The sequence below is a fragment of the Panthera pardus genome, unplaced genomic scaffold, assembly GCF_024362965.1.
Source record: "Panthera pardus isolate Hobbes unplaced genomic scaffold, ASM2436296v1 HiC_scaffold_15, whole genome shotgun sequence".
NCBI lineage: Eukaryota > Metazoa > Chordata > Mammalia > Carnivora > Felidae > Panthera > Panthera pardus.
The window spans coordinates 26,977,685-26,999,970 of NW_026526710.1; the positions used below are offsets into that span (position 1 = coordinate 26,977,685).

Below are 22,286 nucleotides of genomic sequence, written 5' to 3' on the forward strand. Positions count from 1 at the left end.
TATGCATATATATATATATATGTATGTATGTGTGTGTGTGTATGCATGTGTATATACATACCACATCTTCCTTATCCATTTGTCAGTGGTTGCTTCCATATCTTGGCTATTGTAAATAACTCTGCAATAAACATAAGGATACATATATCTTTTCAAATAAGTGTTTTTGTTTTCTTTGGGAAAATATGCAGTAGTGGAATGACTAGATTGTGTAATAATTCTATTTTTAATTTTTTTATGAACTCTCATACTGTTTTCTATAGTGGGTAAACTAATTTACATTCTACCAATTGTGTGTATGAGGGTTCCTTTTTCTCCATATCCTTGCCAACACTTGTTATTGTCTTTTTTATTTTAGTCATTTTTTATTTTAGTCATTTTTTATTTTAGTCATTCTGACAGGTGTGATGGTATCTCATTGTGGGTTTGATTTGAATTTCCCTGATGATTAGTGATATTGAGCATATTTTCATGTTTCTATTGGCCATCTCTGTGTCTTCTTTGGGAAAATGTCTATTTAGGTCGTCTGTTCATTTTTTGATTGGATTGGGGTTTTTGTTGTTGTTGCTGTTGTTTTGATGTTGAGTTGTATAAGCTCTTTACATGTTTTGGATATTAACCCCTTACTGGATATGTCATTTGCAAGTATCTTCTCCTATTTAGTGGGTTGTCTTTTTGTTTCGTTGATTGTTTCCTTTAGGCTGCAAAATCTTTATTTTGATGTGGTCCTGATTATTTTTGCTTTTGTTTCCCTTCAACTTTGAAAGCAGGGAGTAGAGTTCCAAGTCACACGATACAAATGGATGAAAATATTCTGTATTTTCAGTGGGAAATAGTAAAAAAAAAAAAAAAAAAAAAGTATTGGTTCAAAACTAGAAGTTGAGAAATTAAGCCTTATATACATTTTGAAACTTGTGTTGAGAAAATATTATTTCAGTTGATAAGGTAGATTTCAAATTTCGTAGAGATTTTTTTGAGTGAATGCCTCAATGCTTTTAAGGGCTGGAGAATATATGATGACGATGACTCTGTTGTGCTTAACTTATCTTTAAAACTTCTGACTTTTCCTTTTCTTTGATACCACATAAATAAATTAAAAAAAAAAAAAAAACAGCATTGTGGTGCGCCTGGGTGGCTCAGTCAGTTGGGCGACTGACTTCGGCTCAGGTCATGATCTCACGGTTTGTGAGTTCGAGCCCCGTGTTGGGCTCTGTGCTGACGGCTCAGAGCCTGGGGCCTGCTTCAGATTCTGTGTCTCCCTCGCTCTCTGCCCCTCCCCCACTCATGCTCTGTCTCTCTCTGTCTCAGAAATAAGCATTTAAAAAAATATATTTAAAAAAAACGGCATTGTATAGATTTTTCACCTCTTTGGCTAGATTTATCCCTAGGTATTTTATGGTTTTTTGGTGCAATTGTAATTGGGATCGATTCCTTGATTTCTCTGTCTGTTGCTTCATTATTGGTGTATATGAGTGCAACCGATTTCTGTGCATTGATTTTATATCCTGCAACTTTGTTGAACTCATGGATCAGTTCTAGCTGTTTTTTGGTGGAATCTTTTGGATTTTCCATATAGAGTATCGTGTCATCTGCGAACAGTGAAAGTTTGACCTCCTCCTTGCTGATTTGGATGCCTTTTATTTCTTTGTGTTGTCTGATTGCTGAGGCTAAGACTTCCAATGCTATGTTGAATAACAGTGGTGAGAGTGGACACCCCTGTCTTGTTCCTGACCTTAGGGGGAAAGCTCTCAGTTTTTCCCCATTGAGGATATCAGGGGTAGGTCTTTCATATAGGGCTTTTATGATCTTGAGGTATGATCTTTCCATCCCCTACTTTCTTGAGGGTTTTTATCAAGAAAGGATGCTATGTTTTGTCAAATGCTGTCTCTGCATCTATGGAGAGGGTCATGTAGTCTTGTCCTTTGTTTTATTGATGTGATATGTCACATTTATTGTTTTGCAGTTATTGAACCAGCCCTGCATCCCAGGTATAAATCCCACTTGCTTGTGGTGAATAAGTTTTTAATGTATTGTTGGATCCAGTTGGCTAGTATCTTGTTGTTTTGCATCCATGTTCATCAGGGAAATTGGTCTGTAGTTCTCCTTTTTAGTGGAGTCTCTGCCTGGTTTTGGAATCTAGGTAATGCTGGCTTCATGGAAACAGTTTGGAGGTTTTCCTTCCATTTCTATTTTTTGGAAGAGCTTCAAGAGAATAGGTGTTAACTCTTCTTTAAATGTTTGGTAGAATTCCCCTGGGAAGCCATCTGGCCCTGGACTCTTGTTTTTTGGGAGATTTTTGATTACTAATTTGATTTCTTTACTGGTTATGGGTCTGTTCAAATTTCCTATTTCTTCCTGTTTCAGTTTTGGTAGTTTATATGTTTTTAGGAATTTGTCCATTTCTTCCAGATTGCCCATTTTATTGGCATATAATTGCTCATAATATTCTCTTATTATTGTTTGTATTTCTGCTGTGTTGGTTGTGGTCTCTCCTCTTTCATTCTTGATGTTATTTGGGTTCTTTCCTTTTTCTTTTTAATCAAACTGGCCTAGGGGTTTATCAATTTTGTTAATTCTTTCAGAGAACCAGCTCCTGGTTCCATTGGTCTGTTCTGTTTGTTTGGTTTCAACAGCATTGATTTCTGCTCTAATCTTTATTATTTCCTGTCTTCTGCTGGCTTTGGGTTTTACTTACTGTTCTTTTTCCAGCTCTTTAAAGTGTAAGGTTGGGTTGTGTATCTGTGACCTTTCTTCCTTCTTTAGGAAGGCCTGGATTGCTATATTACTTCCCTCTTATGACTGCCTTTGCTGGGTGCCAAAGGTTTTGGATAGAGAAGAATTGTTTATATGTGATCTTTCTAAGCAGAAAAGAAAGGCTCTATTGAGGAATAACATAGAATTCCCTATATTAACACAAGTCTGGAACATTTATCAGGGTTATATTAGGCAGTGATACATACCCAGTGTTCCTAAATTCGTATTTATATTTTCAGAGGTAATATTGGTGGAGGTGACAGGATAGGGAGGATTATCTATGCATTACACTGAAATCAGAGTTTGAAAAAGTCTCTCACTTATTTGTATCATATGAGAGATGTGTGTTTTCAATAATTAAATGTAACTCACTGGGCAGTGTTTATATGGTTATGAGTAGATTTGTTTGTTTAAACTTAAGTTAGCTGCTACTAATAATTGAGTTTGCAGTCTCTCACATTCCTGGGGTGTCTGTGAAATAGACATTGATCAACACCAGTGTAAAAGTTCTGAAAGAATATGTGCTTTGATAGCTCTGTCTGTTCTCAGAAATATCTTTTGGAAATGTGGATAATCCACCTGGTTAAGTATTTTATATGAATGGATAATACAGATTTTAGTTTATAGTATAAATCTAAGAAAACAAAAAGAGTTCATGTATTGTATATACTGGATTGAAGAAGTCACACAAAAATTTCCATCTGGGATTTTTTTTTTAATGCATAGGTGAGGCTTACCTGTCTCCTCAAATCTAATTTATTACCTGTTTCTGCAATGGAATAGATTATACTTAGCTTAAGTGTCATACTAAATATTTTATGCCTTACAGTTAGTTCTGTAAAGCTATTTAGTCCATCTTCATTAATCACCTTTCTTTAATGTCCCTAGGTTATTGAATCTTTGGGAATTGTTATTTATAAAGCACTGGACTATGGTTTGAAGGAGAATGAAGAAAGGGAGTTAAGCCCACCCCTAGAGCAGCTCATTGATCACATGGCCAACACGGTCGAAGCTGATGGCAGCAATGATGAGGGCTATGAGGCTGCGGATGAAGGCCTGGAAGATGAAGAAGATGAAAAGAGAAAAGTCTCAGCCATCCGGTCATATAGAGATGTCATGAAGGTAAAGAGGCAGTTTACATAGTACTTGTTTTTAAGAGTTATTTCATTTTAGATTCTTAACTGTAGAGCACAAATTGATGGTTTACCAGAGGGGAGGTGGACAGGGGGATGGGTGAAACAGGTGATGGAGATTAAGGAGTGCACGTGTTGGGATGACAACAGGTGTATAAGTGTTGGATCACTGTATTATACACCTGAAACTAACATTAACAACGTGTATTAACTAACTGGAATTTAAATGAAAACTTTTTTTAAAAAAGCATTTGGGGAAAAAATAAGTTATGAACTATAAAAAGTAAATGGGAATTCAGCATTTGATCATAGTTTGTAGATCTTTAGCTATAAGTGAAATGAATAAGGAACTAAAATACTCCTGGTTTTGTGATTTGTTCATAGCTTCAACATGGCCTTTTGTGATTAAATGATAACTCTCAAAAAACCACTTTTAGATATTATATGCTCCTAATATTACATATTATACACCAGCTTAACTGCACATTATGTCTTTTTTTTCCAATATATGAAATTTATTGTCAAATTGGTTTCCATACAACACCCAGTACTCATCCCAAAAGGTGCCCTCCTCAATACCCATCCCCCACCCTCCCCTCCCTCCCACCCCCCATCAACCCTCAGTTTGTTCTCAGTTTTTAAGAGTCTCTTATGCTTTGGCTCTCTCCCACTCTAACCTCTTTTTTTTTTTTTTTCTTCCCCTCCCCCATGGGTTTCTGTTAAGTTTCTCAGGATCCACATAAGAGTGAAACCATATGGTATCTGTCTTTCTCTGTATGGCTTATTTCACTTAGCATCACACTCTCCAGTTCCATCCACGTTGCTACAAAAGGCCATATTTCATTCTTTCTCATTGCCACGTAGTATTCCATTGTGTATATAAAGCACAATTTCTTTATCGATTCATCAGTTGATGGACATTTAGGCTCTTTCCATAATTTGGCTATTGTTGAGAGTGCTGCTATAAACATTGGGGTACAAGTGCCCCTATGCATCAGTACTCCTGTATCCCTTGGGTAAATTCCTAGCAGTGCTATTGCTGGGTCATAGGGTAGGTCTATTTTTAATTTTCTGAGGAACCTCCACACTGCTTTCCAGAGCGGCTGCACCAATTTGCATTCCCACCAGCAGAACTGCACATTATGTCTTGAGTTGACTTCTGCATTTTCTTTTATGGACTGAATAACAACTGTGATCTAATTTATATGAAGATTCTGAATCTGAAGTATCACAGCTGATTGTGTAACTTTGTTTTCTTGACCTACTCAGTGCTATGTATATGTAATGAAACAAGTTCTGTAGCTTGAATTGAAAATTTCTTCTTAGTTAAATTTTTGTGTGTACTTGAAGAACATAATTTCTATAATGCTAAATGTACAGAGATTAAAATTAAGATTTGTCAGTGTAGTCTTAAAAGAGAATTCTGTTTAGAGCTATTTGTATATGGTGTTTACTAGATTTTGTAAGCAATACTGGTTATATATCACTTATTTTACAACTTTTTAAAAAACATCCCAGAGAAAAGAATAGAGAGAAACTGTGAAGATAGTAGTTTCCAGGTGTACTGAAGCATACCCTGCTCCTTGTTCCTTCTTAGATGATAAATCTCCCAGAAACTCTGGAATAGGGCTCTACATTTATGATACTTATGAAATTCAGATATTCTTTAGCTCTTTTATTTTGTTTCTTTTTTTTAAGTTTATTTTTTTAGAGATAGACATGAGCAGGGAACGGGGTGGGCGGGGGGGAGAGAGTGAGAGAGAGAGAGAGAGAGAGAGATCATCCCAAGCAGGCTCCATGCTGTCAGTATAGAGCCAGACATGGGGCTCAAATTTACAAACTGAGATCATGATCTGAGCCAAAATCCACAGTTAGATGCTTTACCAACCGAGCCACCCCTGTGCCTCTAGCTCTTTTAATACTTGCAATACTTCTCGTTTTAAATCAACAGTGTCTGTAGGTGAAATCCTCATAATGTGTAGAAATTAAAATTTCACACAGTTTATTCATTTTGTATTTTCTAGGGGTCAAGGTATATTTTATTTTTTTAAGTTTTATTTATTTATATCTGAGCCCGTATCAAGAGTTGGATGCTCAACCAACTGAGCCACCCAGGCACCCCTTCAAGTATATTTTAAAATATATATACACTTAAAGGCCAGATAAAACTTTCTGCAGCCCACAGATGACCTGCTTGTTCCATTGCAGACCAGTGATAATGATTAAAAATGAAGAGTAAAAGGTTTTCCATTAAGACATAAACCTATTTATGCCTCTGAAATTGAGTCTGCAGTTTTTTGGTGGGGGCTATGTAGGGGGCAGTGAACAGGGAATGGTGAATGAGGAAGAGAACACTCACTTAACCAGCTACAGCAATTAAGTTAACCCTGGCACCAGTAGAATGATAGATGTCATAGCCAGATTGCTCTCATACTGCAGATTTGGAAGATGAGGGCTAGGGATTTATTGGATTGTTATAATTATTATTCAAGACATTGAATATTTTAACTTATAAAATAAAAATTCTCAGACATTCAGCAATTTGAACTGAACTTGTTTTATTTTTTTAATTTGGGCTATTGCATCTGGATTCCTGCCTATCTTACTGCTACCTTAATATGAAAAATAAATAGTTAAAAGGGTGCTTATGTATCACAAAAATCCATTATTCATGCCCACATAGTGATACATAGAGTTTGTAGTTTAATTAATGAGTTGAAATCTTCAGTTAGTAAACTAACTTCTTGTTTATTTTGTTGGAAGAGAAGATGTAACTGAAGGAATATAACTACTTTCTCCTTATTGGAAGTGGAAATATGAAACTAAGTTTGAATAATATAAATAATAGAATATTTAGGAACTTGGAGACAGCTTTTTTTTAATTCTTAGTGAGCAAGACCTCTTTAATGTGTAATGTTTCCCCTGAATAGTTATTTGTTCTTATTCTACTAATATTTTGTTATATTTTCATATATTTGTTGTTCTCTGAGCCTTATGATAACACTGTGAGGTAGATTGAGAAGACATTTTTATACCCATTTTACACATGGAAGAACTAAGGCTCAGAGAGGTATATGACTTCTCCAGCTTCATAGAACTGAGTAAGTAAGAAGGATACATGGTGATTATATTCAGAGCTTATACTCTGGTAGGCCTCGTTTTACCATTTTCATACCAACTGTTGTTGCCCTGGATTATCGAATCCTATGATCCTTATTTTTTTTTTTAATTTTTAAATATTTATTTATTTATTTATTTATTTATTTATTTATTTATTTATTTTTGAGAGAGACAGAGAGAGTGAGCAGGGGAGGGGCAGAGAGAGAGCGAGAGGGAATCCCAAGCAGGCTCTGCACTGTCAGCACGGAGCTGATGCTGGGCTGAACCCACAAACCATGAGATCATGACCTAATCCAAAACCAAGAGCTTAATTTAACTGACTGAGCCACCCAGGTGTCCTATATTCTTTTTTTTTTTTTTAATATTTATTTATTTTGAAAGAGAGAGAACGTGAGTGGGAGGAGGGGCAGAGAGAGGAGAGAGAGAACATAATTAATATAAAGTATCTAGTATAGTTCTTGTCATGAATAACAATTTAATAGCATTTGCTATATGCCAGGCATTTTCCTAGGTGCTAGGCACATAGCAATACGCAACATACAAATGGTCCCTACCTTTATGGCTCTTAATTTTAATGTAGAAAAATAGAATATAAACAAGTAAAGCATAAACACACACATGTAATTTTTTCTGACTCATTGCAGTCACAGATTTATGTCAGAGATAGAACATGTTCTTCCCTTAAATTAAGAATATAACACCTAAAGCATTTTCCTTTCAGTTGAAGTATTTCTTGAGAAATATATGAATATATATATGTGTTTATATATATATATATGTTTATATATATGTATAACCTGTAACCAAGTACTTAACACCTTCAAGAAGCATTAACAAAAGATCATTCTAAAAAATTGTTTTCTTATCTGTAAGGGGCATCTGGGTGGCTCAGTCAGTTAAGTGTCTAACTTTCGATCTCAGCTCAGGTCTTGATTTTAGCATTGTGGGTTCAAGCCCTGCATTGGGCTCCACACTGGGTGTGAAGCATACTTTAAAAAAAATTATTTTTGTATCTGTAAATACATTCTGAAAAATATTCACCCAATTAACATTAATCAAAAAGAAGAGATTGTAGACATGAAGAAAAATTGGAGATTGATGGAGCACAAAGTGTGCAGGAAAGGAGATTGAAGAGTCAGGGTTAGAGATGATGGAAGAGTAAGACTTAAAACAGTGGATAGAAAGAATGAGTAAAAAAAAGTGGTGTGGAATCTAGGAAAAGTGTCTGAGAAATGACTGAAATTAATATGAGAATAGTACATGAACAAAGTTCTTCATTTGAAATGAATGTAAAATTCTCAGTTTATTCATATATTCATTTACCTTTTGAAATGTAAAGTAAGCATTTAGTGTGCCATCTTTGTGCTGAGTGCTCTATCAGCACTTAGGTTGCTGAGATTAAATAGGGTTAAGTGAACCCCTGTGAAATAAGTATTATAGACCAGGTGCGTAGGACCATACTAGCTCATACACTACCTTTGGGCAAATGAGCAATAGGCGTTCCTTCTTCAAGATACTTGGCTTCCATCTGTAAGAAAATTGTCATAATAAATAGGAATTTGCAATGTCTGTGATGTGGAGATGTCCTTCTAGATATAGTACCCTCGTGAACAGTCTGAACATACAGAAGTGGTGGTTCAACACGTGTACCTGAAATGCTCAGGGAGCACAGAAAGAGGCACTGAACTCAGCCTGGGGATTCTGATTCTCTTATACAATCCAGTCTCCCTAATAATCAGGGAATGCGTATAAAGCAATGCCATTTGTAACTCTTTTGCAAGCAAGAAGTTACTTTTGTTGATATTTGAAATTATGGTAAATTATTTCATGTAGTAATTGATAGCTACAGTGTAAATTTTCATAGCCCTTATATAAAATAACTTGACAGTATATTTAAAAGTCTTCACTGTGTATGATAGCAAAAGGCTAGGAACATCCCAGATGTTCATTAATAGGGGAATGGTTGAATTAACTATGGGTATAGCTAGTTAGTGAAGTATTATATAACTATCTGAAAGGATTGAGGAAATCTCTCTCCAGGGTATATTGTTTAGGTGAAAAAACAAGGTGGGGCACCTGGGTGGCTCAGTTGGTTAAGTGTCTGACTTTGGCTGAGGTTATGATCTCACAGCCTCATGGGTTCGAGCCCTGCGTCCAGCTCTGTGCTGACAGCTCAGAGCCTGGAGCCTGCTTCGGATCCTGTTTCTCCCTCTCTCTCTGCCCCTCCCCATCTCACGCTCTGTGTCTCTCCTTCAAAAATAAACAAACATTAAAAAAAAAATTTAAGAATATGTATGAAGGTATTTGTTTATATTGTTTTAAAAAAGAGGAAAGATAAATCAAACCTAAAGAAATTAGCTATAGATAAAGGAACAGAGCAGAAACAAGGACAGGCATTAAAGCGAAGCATCTCTGAGTATACTTAATTCTGTAGATTTGATTTAGAAATCATATAAATGTTTTACTAAATTATAAAACAAAGTTAAATATGGAAATATAATTCCCCCTGCATTCAAGGCAAATTGAACATAACTGTTCTCACACTGGAGACATAACTACATAGGAAGACCTACAAAGCTATAACCACATAGTAGCAGTGAGCACAGCTACCACCAGGTTGTGGTCTCTAAATATCACTCCCCATTAAAAGAATTCCAGGATTCCTTAGAGAAATGGCTAATTCGAGATCTGGGAAGGAGACGTATAAAATAGCCTGGAGCATCTTGTTATACCAGAACGCAAACAGACTATCCAAGATTACTGAATTATATAAAAAGGACTCGAAAGCCAACTCAAAGAAGTTCTGATTGGTCAAAGATGGAAAAATTTGATCATCGATAAGAACAATAGCTGTGATGAATTAAAAATCACATCAAATATTCTGAATTACATGAACACATAAGTGAAAATAAAACCCTCATCGGTCACCTTTAGAGGCTGTTAGGGAATCAACTTATTTCAAAAATTGGCAAATAAGCAAATTCATCCTGCCTTTTCCCCGTGAAGAGGTTACCTTAGGTAACCAATTAGTTCTGTATAAGTTTCTTTTTATAAAAGTCCCAGCTAATATGTGAAAACAGAATAATAGGGATTGCAAAATGGTAATAATCTAATAAAGAAGAATAATGATAATAGCAATAATCATTGTGGCATCACAAGAGACCAGCAGACTTAGTTCACAGCACCACTTGGGAGGTACTCTTGCCAAGCAAGCAAACAAAAAACCCATCGATCTTTAATCTGATCAAGCCTCTAGATCTAACTACCAATTTGTAGGAAATCCAGGGGATATAGAAACATTTTAAAACCACCATAAAGATACAATCATCAAAATCCAGATTATGGGAAACTCTATAGGACAAATCATGTAATTTCTTTGATAAATACATAGAAGATAAATGGAGAGGGAGAGAGGAAAAACTTACATTAAATCAAACTTGATACATAGCACCCAGTTGCAATATATGAACCTTATATGGGTTCTAATGAAAATGAATAAATTGTAAAAATGTGTGTGACTATTTGAGATAATCAAGAAAATTTTACCTTATGCTATATTTGATTTTAGAAATTACTCATATTTTAAATATGATAATAGTATTGTGTTTATTTTTTTAAAGAACTCTTATCTTTAGAGATATATGCTGAAATATTTATGTATGAAACTCAGATATATGGGATTTGCTATAAAATAATTCTAGAGGGTGGAGCTGAGCAGGTAAGGAAGTAGATAAAATAAGATTGACCATGAATTGATCATTGTTAACGTTGGATGATGTGTACATGCTGATTCATATACTATTCACCTAGTTTTGTTTTGACATTTTTTCTTATAAAAAATTAAAATACGTAAAAATATCCAGAATAATCCTTTGTGATAGCAATACTACTGTTAGAAATTTTTCAAAGAGGTAAGTTTTTTTCAATTAGATATGATTGACATATAACGTTAGTTTTAGATGTACAACTTAATGATTTGATATATGCATATATTGTGAAGTGATTATAATAAGTCTAGTTAACATCCATCACCACACATAGTTACACATTTTTTCCCCCTATGATGAGAACTTTTAAAATTTACTCTCTCAGCAACTTGCAAATATACAATGCAGTATTATTAACTGTGGTCACCATGCTGTACATTACATCCTCAGGACTTATTTTATAACTGTAAGTTTGTGCCTTTTGACTTCCTTCACCCATTTTGCCCACCCCTCTCCCTCTCCCTTTGCCAACTACCCATCTCTTCTCTGTACAAAGAGGTTATTCTTTTTAAGTTTTTATTTAAATTCTATTTAGTTATATAGTGTAATATTAGTTTCAAGTGTACAATATAGTGAATGATTCAACACTTCCATACATCACCTGGTACTCATTACAACAGGTGCACTCCTTAATCCCCATCACCTATTTTCCATCCCCCACCCACCTCCCCTCTGGTAACCATGTTTGTTCTCTATAGTTAAGAGTCTGTTCAAAGAGATAATTTTTAAAAGGTGAAAATGTTACATGGATACATTGAAGATATGTTTTTGTTTTTGTTTTGAGAAAGAGAGAACGAGCAAGGGAGGGAGCAGAGGGAGAAAGAATTTTTTTAATGCATTTTTTTCAGTTTTTATTTATTTATTTTTTGAGAGAGAGAGGAAGAGCAGGGGTGGGCAGAGAGAGAGAGAGAGAGAGGGAGAGAGAGAGAGAATCTCAAGCAGGCTCCACACCGTCAACACAGAGTCTGACGTGCGGCTCAAACTCACGAACTGTGAAATCATGACCGGAACTGAAATCAAGAGTTGGATGCTTAACTAACTGAAACAGCTAGGCACCCTGAGAGAGACAGAGACAGAGACAGAGAGACAGAGAGAGAACATTTTAAGCAGGCTCCATGCTCAGTGTGGAGCCTGACGTGGGGCTCAATCCCTGATCCTGGAATCATGACCTGAGCTGAAATCAAGAGTCAGACTCTCACTAAGTAAACTATCCAGACACCCCTTGAAGATGTGTTTTGTAGCATTATTTATTTGTACTATTCTATAATGAAATAAAGGGCTCATAAAGAAATGATGTATCAACTACATGGAATATTAGATAATCTCTAAAATTATAATTCTGTGAGTTGTTTAGCAATATGGAAAATTTCTGTATTAATAAATGGAAAAGAGACCACAAAGTTCTGCATATACTGGTATATGGGTAAAGAATGAAGGAAAATGTGGTAATTTGAAATAGTGTATTAGTGGTGGTGTGATTCAGAGTGCACCATTTAGCATCAGAAATTCTGTTCCTCTTATTTTTTACCATTTATATAATAAAAAATTGTAAAATTCTAGTATATTAAGTATATTATTGGCCTTGAATAGTCTTACAGGTTATGCTTTCAGTGTTAATTTATAATTTAAAACAAAATGCAGCATGTTTCTGCAAATATAAAGTTTATACATAATAACCCCTGCTTATAAAAAGTTAGCAGGTTTTTGGTTTGCCATGTAATGTCAGATTTTGCAAACTATTTTGAAAACTCCTCAGGGGAGAAAAGAATGGTACTGTAGAATGTGATTTAAAATAGAAACAAGCTTTATGTATTTAATTTTATTATGCCAGACTAGATTAACCTGGTGCAGAATTTGTCTTCATTTTCAAAATGCACATGTATTATAAATAGCCTATACAGGATAAATGTATTATTTTCATCTATGTATGAATGTGGCCTTGATTTAATGGAACATATGCAAGGGAGGGCAAGATGTTTGAGCTTGTCATTACTGAATTAGGATTTCTGTGAATATAGGTTAGTTGAGTGAATAAGATTCATAAGTCAAACTAGAGAGACTCCAAAGAAATTGCAGTTCTCTGTATTTCAGAATGTTGTGTTCTCTAAGTTTTGAAATTTGCTGGGAACATACTAATTTGTTGTTACTGATTTAGGCAAAAATTTAGTAATTTATACTAACTATATGATTCTAAATTTAAAGAAGATAGTCTTTGTACTTTTTGTTTTGTTATTAATTTCTTATGATAAATACGTGATTATACTCACTAGGCAAAACATTTTAGTTATATTAAGATAATATTCTACTTAGGTTTTGCAAATAAAATTCTGAACTTTGTGAACTGAACATTTTTAAAAACATTTGAATTTCAATAATCAAGAATAAATTGTGAGAAAATATTGGAGTCTGATGTTATCAACAGAGGACTATTATATGATAAATTCTAAAGATCTCAGAAGATACCATTTTGGTTATGCCATTTTCTTTTCTGGGATAATAGAATTTACACACATCGCAATTATGTGTTTCTAAACAAAGGGTGACTTGGATTGCTAAATGCTTTGGAATTTGGAGTTTAAGCAAAAACTATTCTCAATTGTGCCAAGGTTTTAAGAAAAACTTGATGGTATGTATAGTATTTTGACACCAATTAGGGTAAGAAACATCAGTAGATAATATATAAAATTTTTGAGTTACTGGCATACATCTTTGATGTGATACCAAATAAATTTTTTTCTTGTAGTTGGTGCATTGCTTCAAAAATACAGATATTAACTTATTTGACAAAAAAATGAAAATGTTTCAAAATGTTAGACAGTATTTATAAGGGGGCACCTGGGTGGCTCAGTAGGTTAACCGTCTGACTTTGGCTCAGGTCATGATATTACGGTTCGTGGGTTTGAGCCCTGCCTCGGGCTCTGTGCTGACAGCTCAGAGCCTGGAGCCTGCTTCGGATTCTGTGTCTCCCTCTGCCTCTCCCCTGCTCACACGCTGTCTGTCTCTCTCTCAAAAATAAATAAACATTAAAAATTTTTTTTAAAAAGAAAGTATTTGTAGGTTGTCTTTTTTTTTTTTTTTTTTTAATCACATCTACCTAGTCAAGGTTTTCAGGTATTTTCAAGTTTTGTTGAAAACATGTAACAGGGTCCTATATGTTTAATGAAAACTTCAGAAAATTTATTTGGAGTCTAGCAATAGTATTAATGATTCTATATAGGGAATCCAGATAATGGAGTTCTCAGATTGACTTTGAATTTTAATTTAATTTTAAATCACATATTTTAAATCATTCTTGAAACTCAGGGTTGCAAGAGTCAGGGTTGAAACCTTGACTAGAAAACTAGAAAAGAGCCAGCTAGAAATTTTGAACCAAAAAATATAAAATAACTGAAATAAAACTTGAGTGAATGGGTTTAATAGACTAGACAGTGCTGAAGAGAGAAAGAATGAAATGAAATATTGTCAGTAGAAAATACTCAGAATGAAGCACAAAGACACAAAAAGAATAAAGAATATAGAATAGAGGGTCAGTTACAAAGGCAGTACATCTAATTAAAGTTCTAAAAGGAGAGCAAGTAAAAGGGAGGATGGAAGAAATATTTGAATACTAAAAATTAATACATACTAAGGTAACAACATAATAATTAATTATTAATTAATAATTAATACAAATTAGGAATTTTCCAAAACCATGGAAAACACTATGCCACAGATTCAAGAAACTCCACAAATCAAGAGAAAAAAAAATGAAAATAACATTGTTTCCTTATAGTTAAACTGCTAAAACTTACAAACAAAATCTTAGAGGGAAAATGAGACTGCACCTTTACTTACTTCTCAATAAAAAGAGTGGAAACCAGAAGACGATTTGAATGATTCTTTAAAGCTCTAGAATAGAACCTAAATACCTTTCAAGAATAAAGGTAAAATAGATCTCTTTCTGACAAACACACACCAGGAGTGGCCTAGAGTAGGAGTTGGGGAGTCATCAGCCTTTAGGTGGCATTTAAAGCTGATCTTAAAAATTTATTCATAGAACAAAGGCAGGTAGGTTAAGTAAGACATAACATAGTCCAGTCCTCTCCTTTTAGAAATAAACTGAAACCCAGCAATGTCAAATAAACTGTCCAAGGTCGTATAATATCATGTTGATAGAACCTACTCTTTTTCTCATTATGTTCCTCCATCCCCATATTGTCTCTTTTTTTGTAACTGTAAAAGATGGTTTTGTTGCATGCCTGCTGTGTACCATGTTGTATGCTAAAACACTTTAAAAACATGATTTTCTTGGGGCGCCTGGGTGGCTCAGTTGGTTAAGTGGCCGACTTCAGCTCAGGTCATGATCTCGCAGTCCATGAGGGCTGTGAGTTCGAGCCCCGCTTCGGGCTCTGTGCTGACAGCTCAGAGCCTGGAGCCTGTTTCAGATTCTGTGTCTCCATCTCTCTGACCCTCCCCTGTTCATGCTCTGTCTCTCTGTGTCTCAAAAATAAATAAATGTTAAAAAAAAAAAAAAAGAGTCTGACTCTTGGTTTCTGCTCAGGTTGTGATCTCGCAGTTTCGCAAGTTCAAGCCCCGTGTCAGGCTCTGTGCCAACAGTGTGGAGCCTGCTTGGGATTCTCTCTCTCCTTCTCTCTCTCTCTCTCTCTTTCTCTCTCTCTCTGACCCTCCCCAACTCGCACTGTCTCTGTCAAAATAAATAAACTTTAAAAAATATGATTTTCTATAATACAAAAGTAATCTACATTCATTTAGAGTGCATAAGAACTTGGCTTTTGGAGGTTGACTACATGGGTTTGATTCCACTTCTCTTGCCTACCTGTGTGATTTGAGTAAATTGCTTAGTTGTTCTAAATCTCAGTTTCCATATCCATAAATTGGCTTCTTGTGAGGATTAAATGAAATGCATTTAGGAACAAAGAACCAAATAAAAATCAAGCAGTTCATGGGCAGTGAAATAACCACTTGGATTATTTCTCCTCTGTGGGATTATTTCTCCTCTGTGTCAATGGTGACTTAGTGGAATTTTGTTGGTTTTTGTTAAGTTTTTAACACATATTTTTTAAAGTTTATTTGTTTTGAGAGAGAGGGAAAGCGTGTGTGGGGGAAGGGCAGAGAGCAAGACAGAGAGAGAGAATCCCAAGCAGGCGCTGTGCTGTCAGTGTTGAGTTCTACACGGGGCTTGATCCCACAGACTGTGAGATCAAGACCTGAGTCGAAATTGAGCCCAGACACTTAACTGACTGAGCCACCCAGGTGGCCTTAATACATATTTTAAATTGTGGTAAAATACACATAACATACAATTTATCTTTTAAATTATTTTATTTTATTATAGGTTTTTAAAAATTTATTTATTTATTTTGAGAGAGAGGAAGGGAGGAGCAGAGAGAGAGAGAAAGAATCTCAAGCAGGCTCTGTGCTGTCAGCACAGAGCCTGACGTGGGGCTCAAACGCAGAAACCATGAGATCATGACCTGAGCTGAAATTAAAGGTCGGATGCTTAACTGACTGAGCCACCCAGGCGCCCCTAAATTATTTTAAAGTGTACAGTTTAATGGCATTAAGTGTGTTCACAGTATTGTCCAGCCATCACCATTATCTAGTTCTAGAGATTTTTTATCACCTCACATGGAAAACCCTACTCATCACTTCTTATCCCTCATCTTTCAGCCCCTGGCAACCACTAATCAGCTTTCTGACTTTGTGGATTTGTGTATGCTGGGAATTACATATAAATGGAATCATACAATATGTGACCTTTTGTTGTCTGGCTTCTTTCACTTAGCATAATGTTTTTAAGGTTCATCCATGTTGTAGTGTGTATCAGTACTTTATTCCTTTTTATGAATGAATAAGATTCCACTATTTATACTACCTTTGTTTTTCCATGTATCAGTTCAGAACATTTGAATTTTTTCCACCTTTGGCTACTATGAAGAGTTGCTGGTATAAACATTGGTATACAAGTTTTCGTTTGAAAATTTGCTTTTTATTCTTTTTGATTTATAGTTGACTCTTGAACCAGTGCAGAGGTTAGAGACATCGACACCCTGCACAACTGAAAATTCACATATAATTTTTGATTCCCCAAAAATTTAACTAAGCAAACCAACTGTTGACCAGAAGCCTTACAGATAACATGAATAGTCAATTAACACATATTTTGTATGTTTTTTTTTGTTTTTTGTTTTTTGTTTTTTAAATTTTTTTTTTTAATGTTTATTTATTTTTGAGACAGAGAGAGACAGAGCATGAATGGGGGAGGGGCAGAGAGAGAGGGAGACACAGAATCGGAAGCAGGCTCCAGGCTCTGAGCCATCAGCCCAGAGCCTGACACGGGGCTCGAACTCACGAACCGTGAGATCGTGACCTGAGCTGAAGTCGGACGCTCAACCAACTGAGCCACCCAGGCGCCCCAACACATATTTTGTATGTTAAATGTATTATATACTGTATTCTTACAATAAAGTAAGGTAGAGAATGTTATTAAGAAAATCATGAGAAATTACATTTTATACTAAATGTATTTATATTTTAAAAATCTTCATGTAAATGCACCTGAACAGTTCAAACCCATGTTGTTCAAGGTCAACTGTATACTGAGGGGTTGGATTGCTGATCACATGGTACCTTTTTGATGAACCACCAAACTGTTTTTCACTGTGGCTGTACCTTTTACATTTCTACCAGCAATACATAAAGGTTCCAATTTCATCACATTCTCATCAACAATTATTTTCCATTTTTGGTTTGTTTGCTTTTATAGCTATCCTACTGGGTCTGAGTGGTATCTCATTGTGGTTTTGATTTACATTTCCCTAATAACTAATGATGTTGAGCATCCTTTTCTGTGCTTTTTGGTCAGTTGTATATTTTCTTTGGAAAAATGTCTGTTCAAGTCAGTTTTTACATTGGGTTGTCTTTTTCATTGTGTTTAAGAGTTGTTTATATATTTTGCAGAGCAGGCCCTTATCAGATATGTGATTTGCAAATATCTTCTTCTGTGCTGTGGGTCTCTTGAAAGTGTTCTTCGATGTACAAAATCTTTTAACTTTGATAAAGTCTAATTTATCCATATTGTTGTTGCTTATGCCTTTGGTGTCATATCTAAAAAATCATTACCAAATCTATGAACGTGAAGGTTTATCCCTTCCTGTGTTGTCTTCTAAGAGTTTTATATTTTGGGGCTGCCTGGGTGGCTCAGTCGGTTAAGCATCTGACTTCAGCTCAGGTCGTGATCTCACAGTTCATGAGTTCGAGCCCTGCATTGGGCTCTGTGGTGACACCTCAGAGCCTGGAGCCTGCTTCAGATTCTGTGTCTCCCTCTCTCTCTGCCCCTCCCTAGCTTGCACTCTGTCTGTCTGTCTCTCTGTCTCTCTCAAAAATAAATAAACATTAAGAGTTTTACATTTATTTATTTTTGAGAGACAGAAAGAGATAGAGCACAAGTGGGGGAGGGGCAGAGAGAGAAGAAGACACAGAATCCTAAGCAGGCTCCAGGCTCTGAGCTGTCAGCACAGAGCTCGACATGGGGCTCAAACCCACAAACCACGAGATCGTGACCTGAGCCGAAGTTGGACGCTCAACCGACTGAGCCACCCAGGCGCCCCAAAACATTAAGAGTTTTATATTTTGGGCTGTTAAATTTAAGTGTCTGATCCACTTTGAGTTAATTTTTATAAATGGTATAAGATAGGAGTACAACTTCATTTTTTTATTTTTTAATTTTTTTTGTTGTTTTGTTTTTGTGTTTTTGCATGTGACTATCCAGTTTTCTCAGCATCATTTGTTGAACAGACTGTTCTTTCCTAATTTAATGGTCTGGGCACTTTTGTCAAAAATTAATCAACCAAAGATACATGGGTTTATTTCTGGACTCTTAATTGTATTCCACTGATCTATAGGTCTTTCCCTATATACCACACTGATTTGATTACAGTAATTTTGTAGTTTTGAAATAAGAAGTATGAGCCTTTCAATTTTGTTGTTTTGAAGATTGTCTTTGCTATTTGGGGCCCCTTGCAATTCCATATGAATTTTAGGATCAGCTTTTCTGTTTCTTCAAAAAAAGCCATGAGGATTTAGTTAGGGATTGCATTCAGTCTCTAGATCACTTTGTGTAATTACTGCCATCTTAACAATATTGTCTTCAAACCCATGAAATGTAGGATGTCTTTCCATGTATTTGAGTCTTTCAGCAATATTTTTAGTTTTCAGTGTGTAAGTCTTGTACCTCCTTAGTTAAATTTATTCCTTAGCATTTGTTAATACTTTTATAAATGGAATTGCTTTCTTAACTTCATTTTCTTTTTTTTAACATTTAGATGAGTACTTTGTCCATTTTTCTATTTTTAATATAATTTGTTGTCAGGTCAGGTAACATATGTTGTATACAGTGTGCTCTTGGTTTCGGGAGTAGATTCCTGTGATTATCGCTTACATACAACACCCAGTGCTCATCCCAAGTGCCCTCCTCAATGCCCATCACCCATTTTCCTCTCTCCCCCACATTCCCTCCCCCATCAACTCTCAACTACCCTATGACTCAGCAACAACACTACTAGGAATTTATCCAAAAGATACAGGAGTGCTGATTCATAGGGGCACTTGTACCCCAATGTTTATAACAGTGCTTTCAATAATAGCCAAATCATGGAAAGAGCCCAAATGTCCATCAATTGATAAATGGATAAAGAAGATGTGCTTTATATGTACAATGGAATACTACTTAGCAATGAGAAAGAATGAAATCCTGCCATTTGCAACAATGTGGATGGAACTAGAGGGTATTATGCTAAGTGAAATAAGTCAGTCAGAGAAAGATATCATGTTTTCACCCATAGGTGGATCTTGAGAAACTTAACAGAACCATGGGAGAAGGGAAGTGGAAAAATAGTTTCAAACAGAGAGGGAGGGAAACCATTCATTTTTTGCTTGCTCATTGATATAGACATACACCTTTGTATGTGTGTGTGTTGATTGTGTATCCCACAACTTTGCTGAAATTGCTCATTAGCTCCAATAGTTATTTGTGAATTCCTTTGGATCATATATATATATGATTATATATCATATATATATATGATTATGTCATGTGCATTAAAAAACATTTTTAGACCTAGTTATTACTTTTATACCGGTGTTTTTTCAAGTTGCTGGTCACAGCCTATTAGTGGAGCATGAAATCGATTTAGTGTAAGTTTTGTTTTGTGAAATTTTCGTGTATAAAACATAGATGTAGGCATGTATTTGAGTCCTTGTATAAAATATATTTCTTACTGGGAATTATAGTCAAAAATATTATGCCGTATTTCACACCATGTAATTAGAATGTAAAATTATGGGATTGGTTAGATGAACATGAAACTCTTAGAAGTTGCTTTTCATTACCTTGGATATGAAATTGTATATTGGAAGCTGTCTTCTGTGTATAAAAGTAAGTATGCAGAAAAATCCTCTGTTCATTGGTAGCTCTGTGAAAAACAAGCTTGTGAGTTTTTTTAAAGTTTTAATTTAAATTCCCGTTAGTTAACGTGCACTGCGACATTAGTTTCAGGTGTACAGCATAGTGATTGAACACTTCCATATATCACCTGCTGCTCATCAGAGGTACACTCCTTAATCCCCATCACGTATTTCATCTACCCTTCCCCCTACCTTCCCTCTGGTAACCATCAGTTTGTTCTGTAGTTAAGAGTCTGTTTCATGGTTTATCTCCCCCCGCCTTTGCTCATCTGTTTGTTTTTAAATTCCACATATGAGTGAAATCTTATGGTATTTGTCTTTGACTGACTTATTTCGTTTAGCATAATACTCTCTAGAACCATCCATGTTGTTACAAATGGCAAGATTTCATTCTTTTTTATGACTAATATTCCATTGTATAGCTTGTGAGATTTTTGTTTTTTGTGCTTTCTGATAAATCAATTCTTAGCCTCCTTTTGGGTACTGTGGGGAAAATTTCTTACTGAAACCCAAGGTATTTTTCTTGAGAAGAATATACTTTATTAAAGATAGTAATCTAATAAATGACATGTGATACTTATTACAAATGAAAATAACAGAAGGCACATTATGAAGGATAGTATAATCTACAAAGACATCTTTTATTCTCCAATGGATAGAAATTATTAAAATACAATAAAATGTATGTTTTCAGTAATTGTATTAATGTCAAATTTACTGAATATAGTAAAGAATTAAGGGAGAACCTACATCTTTTTAAAGAAAATGAAGTCCCTTAAAACATAACTATAGTACATGGTTACAAAATTATTACTTTACAAAAAAGCAAAATTATTCCCATGCACTAGACCCTTGATAGGATATCTTTCCAATCTAATATATTAAATGGCGTTTGAGTTTTCTAAATTGTTGTGCATCTTTTACCCACTGGTAGTTTTGGGGGGATTATGGACTATGTACGGTAAAAGACATCGAGACTGGAGATACGACCAGCAGACTTATTCTGCCCTCTGCTCTCTTTGCTGCACTCTCCATTTACTGATGGAGCATCTTCCCTGTGGTCCACATGTCATCCCAACAGTCTTTTTATTGCATTACACAATTCAGCATGTATTGGGATGAGCCTGGGCTTCAGAAACCCATAAAACTATGTTTAATTCTTCTCCGTCATGTCAACTTCTGACTGTGGACAATTCACTTGAGTCCTCTTAGCTTTAGTTTCCTTTGCTGTAAAATGGAGATAATTCCAGGCTACACTGAAGAGTAAATGATATTATGCTGTGTACATGACATGTCAAATATAGTGCCTGGCATGGTAAAAAGTAAATGACAGCTATTAAAATACCTGCATTATGATTAACACTTAGTAAATGGTAGTTCCCTTTCTACTTCCAACCAAAACTTTTATATATGTCCTATCATTTTCAAATAGAAGCTAACTAATTTTACTAAGCTCATCTGTACTATTGGCCGTTTGTTAGTGGACCACTTTTTCCATATAATTTTACTGATGATTTTGTGATGCATTAGGCTTTGGATGATGGGGATTGCCTTACTGTCTGATATAAAAATAGGAATATACTGGGTATATCTGTCTTTTAGGTACCAAAAACCCAAAATAATAAATGAGCCCTATTGTTTTATTTTCTTCTTCTGTAGTTATGTGCTGCTCATCTGCCAACTGAATCAGAGGCACCAAATCATTATCAGGCAGTATGTCGTGCACTGTTTGCAGAAACAATGGAGCTGCATACATTTCTGACTAAAATTAAGAGTGCAAAGGAGGTGAGTACTACTGCTTTCATATTTATTGGTATTGTGGAAAATTAACTTGAATTTTCAACACTGTCCGTCATATTATTTAAAATATTTCTTACCATCCTTATGATGGTAATATGATGTTTATTCCTAGGTATTTTATTATTTTTGGTGCAATTGTAAGTGGGGTTATTTTCTTAATTTCTCTTTCTGATGCTTATTAGTGTATAGAAATGCAGTGGATTTCTGTGCATTGATTTTATATTCCGTGACCTTACTGAATTCATTT

The 22,286-nt window shown here is 35.2% G+C and overlaps 1 protein-coding gene across 5 annotated transcripts in view; it reads left to right on the top strand.

The window, feature by feature from the left end:
- SPIRE1 (spire type actin nucleation factor 1) overlaps positions 1 to 22,286 on the top strand; it is a 200,823-nt gene that overhangs the window by 81,147 nt on the left and 97,390 nt on the right. For all 5 annotated transcript variants that reach the window (XM_019433832.2, XM_019433836.2, XM_019433833.2 and 2 more), the window contains exons 3-4: positions 3,643 to 3,876; positions 21,899 to 22,024. In XM_019433832.2, coding sequence (XP_019289377.1) covers positions 3,643 to 3,876; positions 21,899 to 22,024 — 360 coding nt within the window. The remainder of the gene's footprint in view (positions 1 to 3,642; positions 3,877 to 21,898; positions 22,025 to 22,286) is intronic.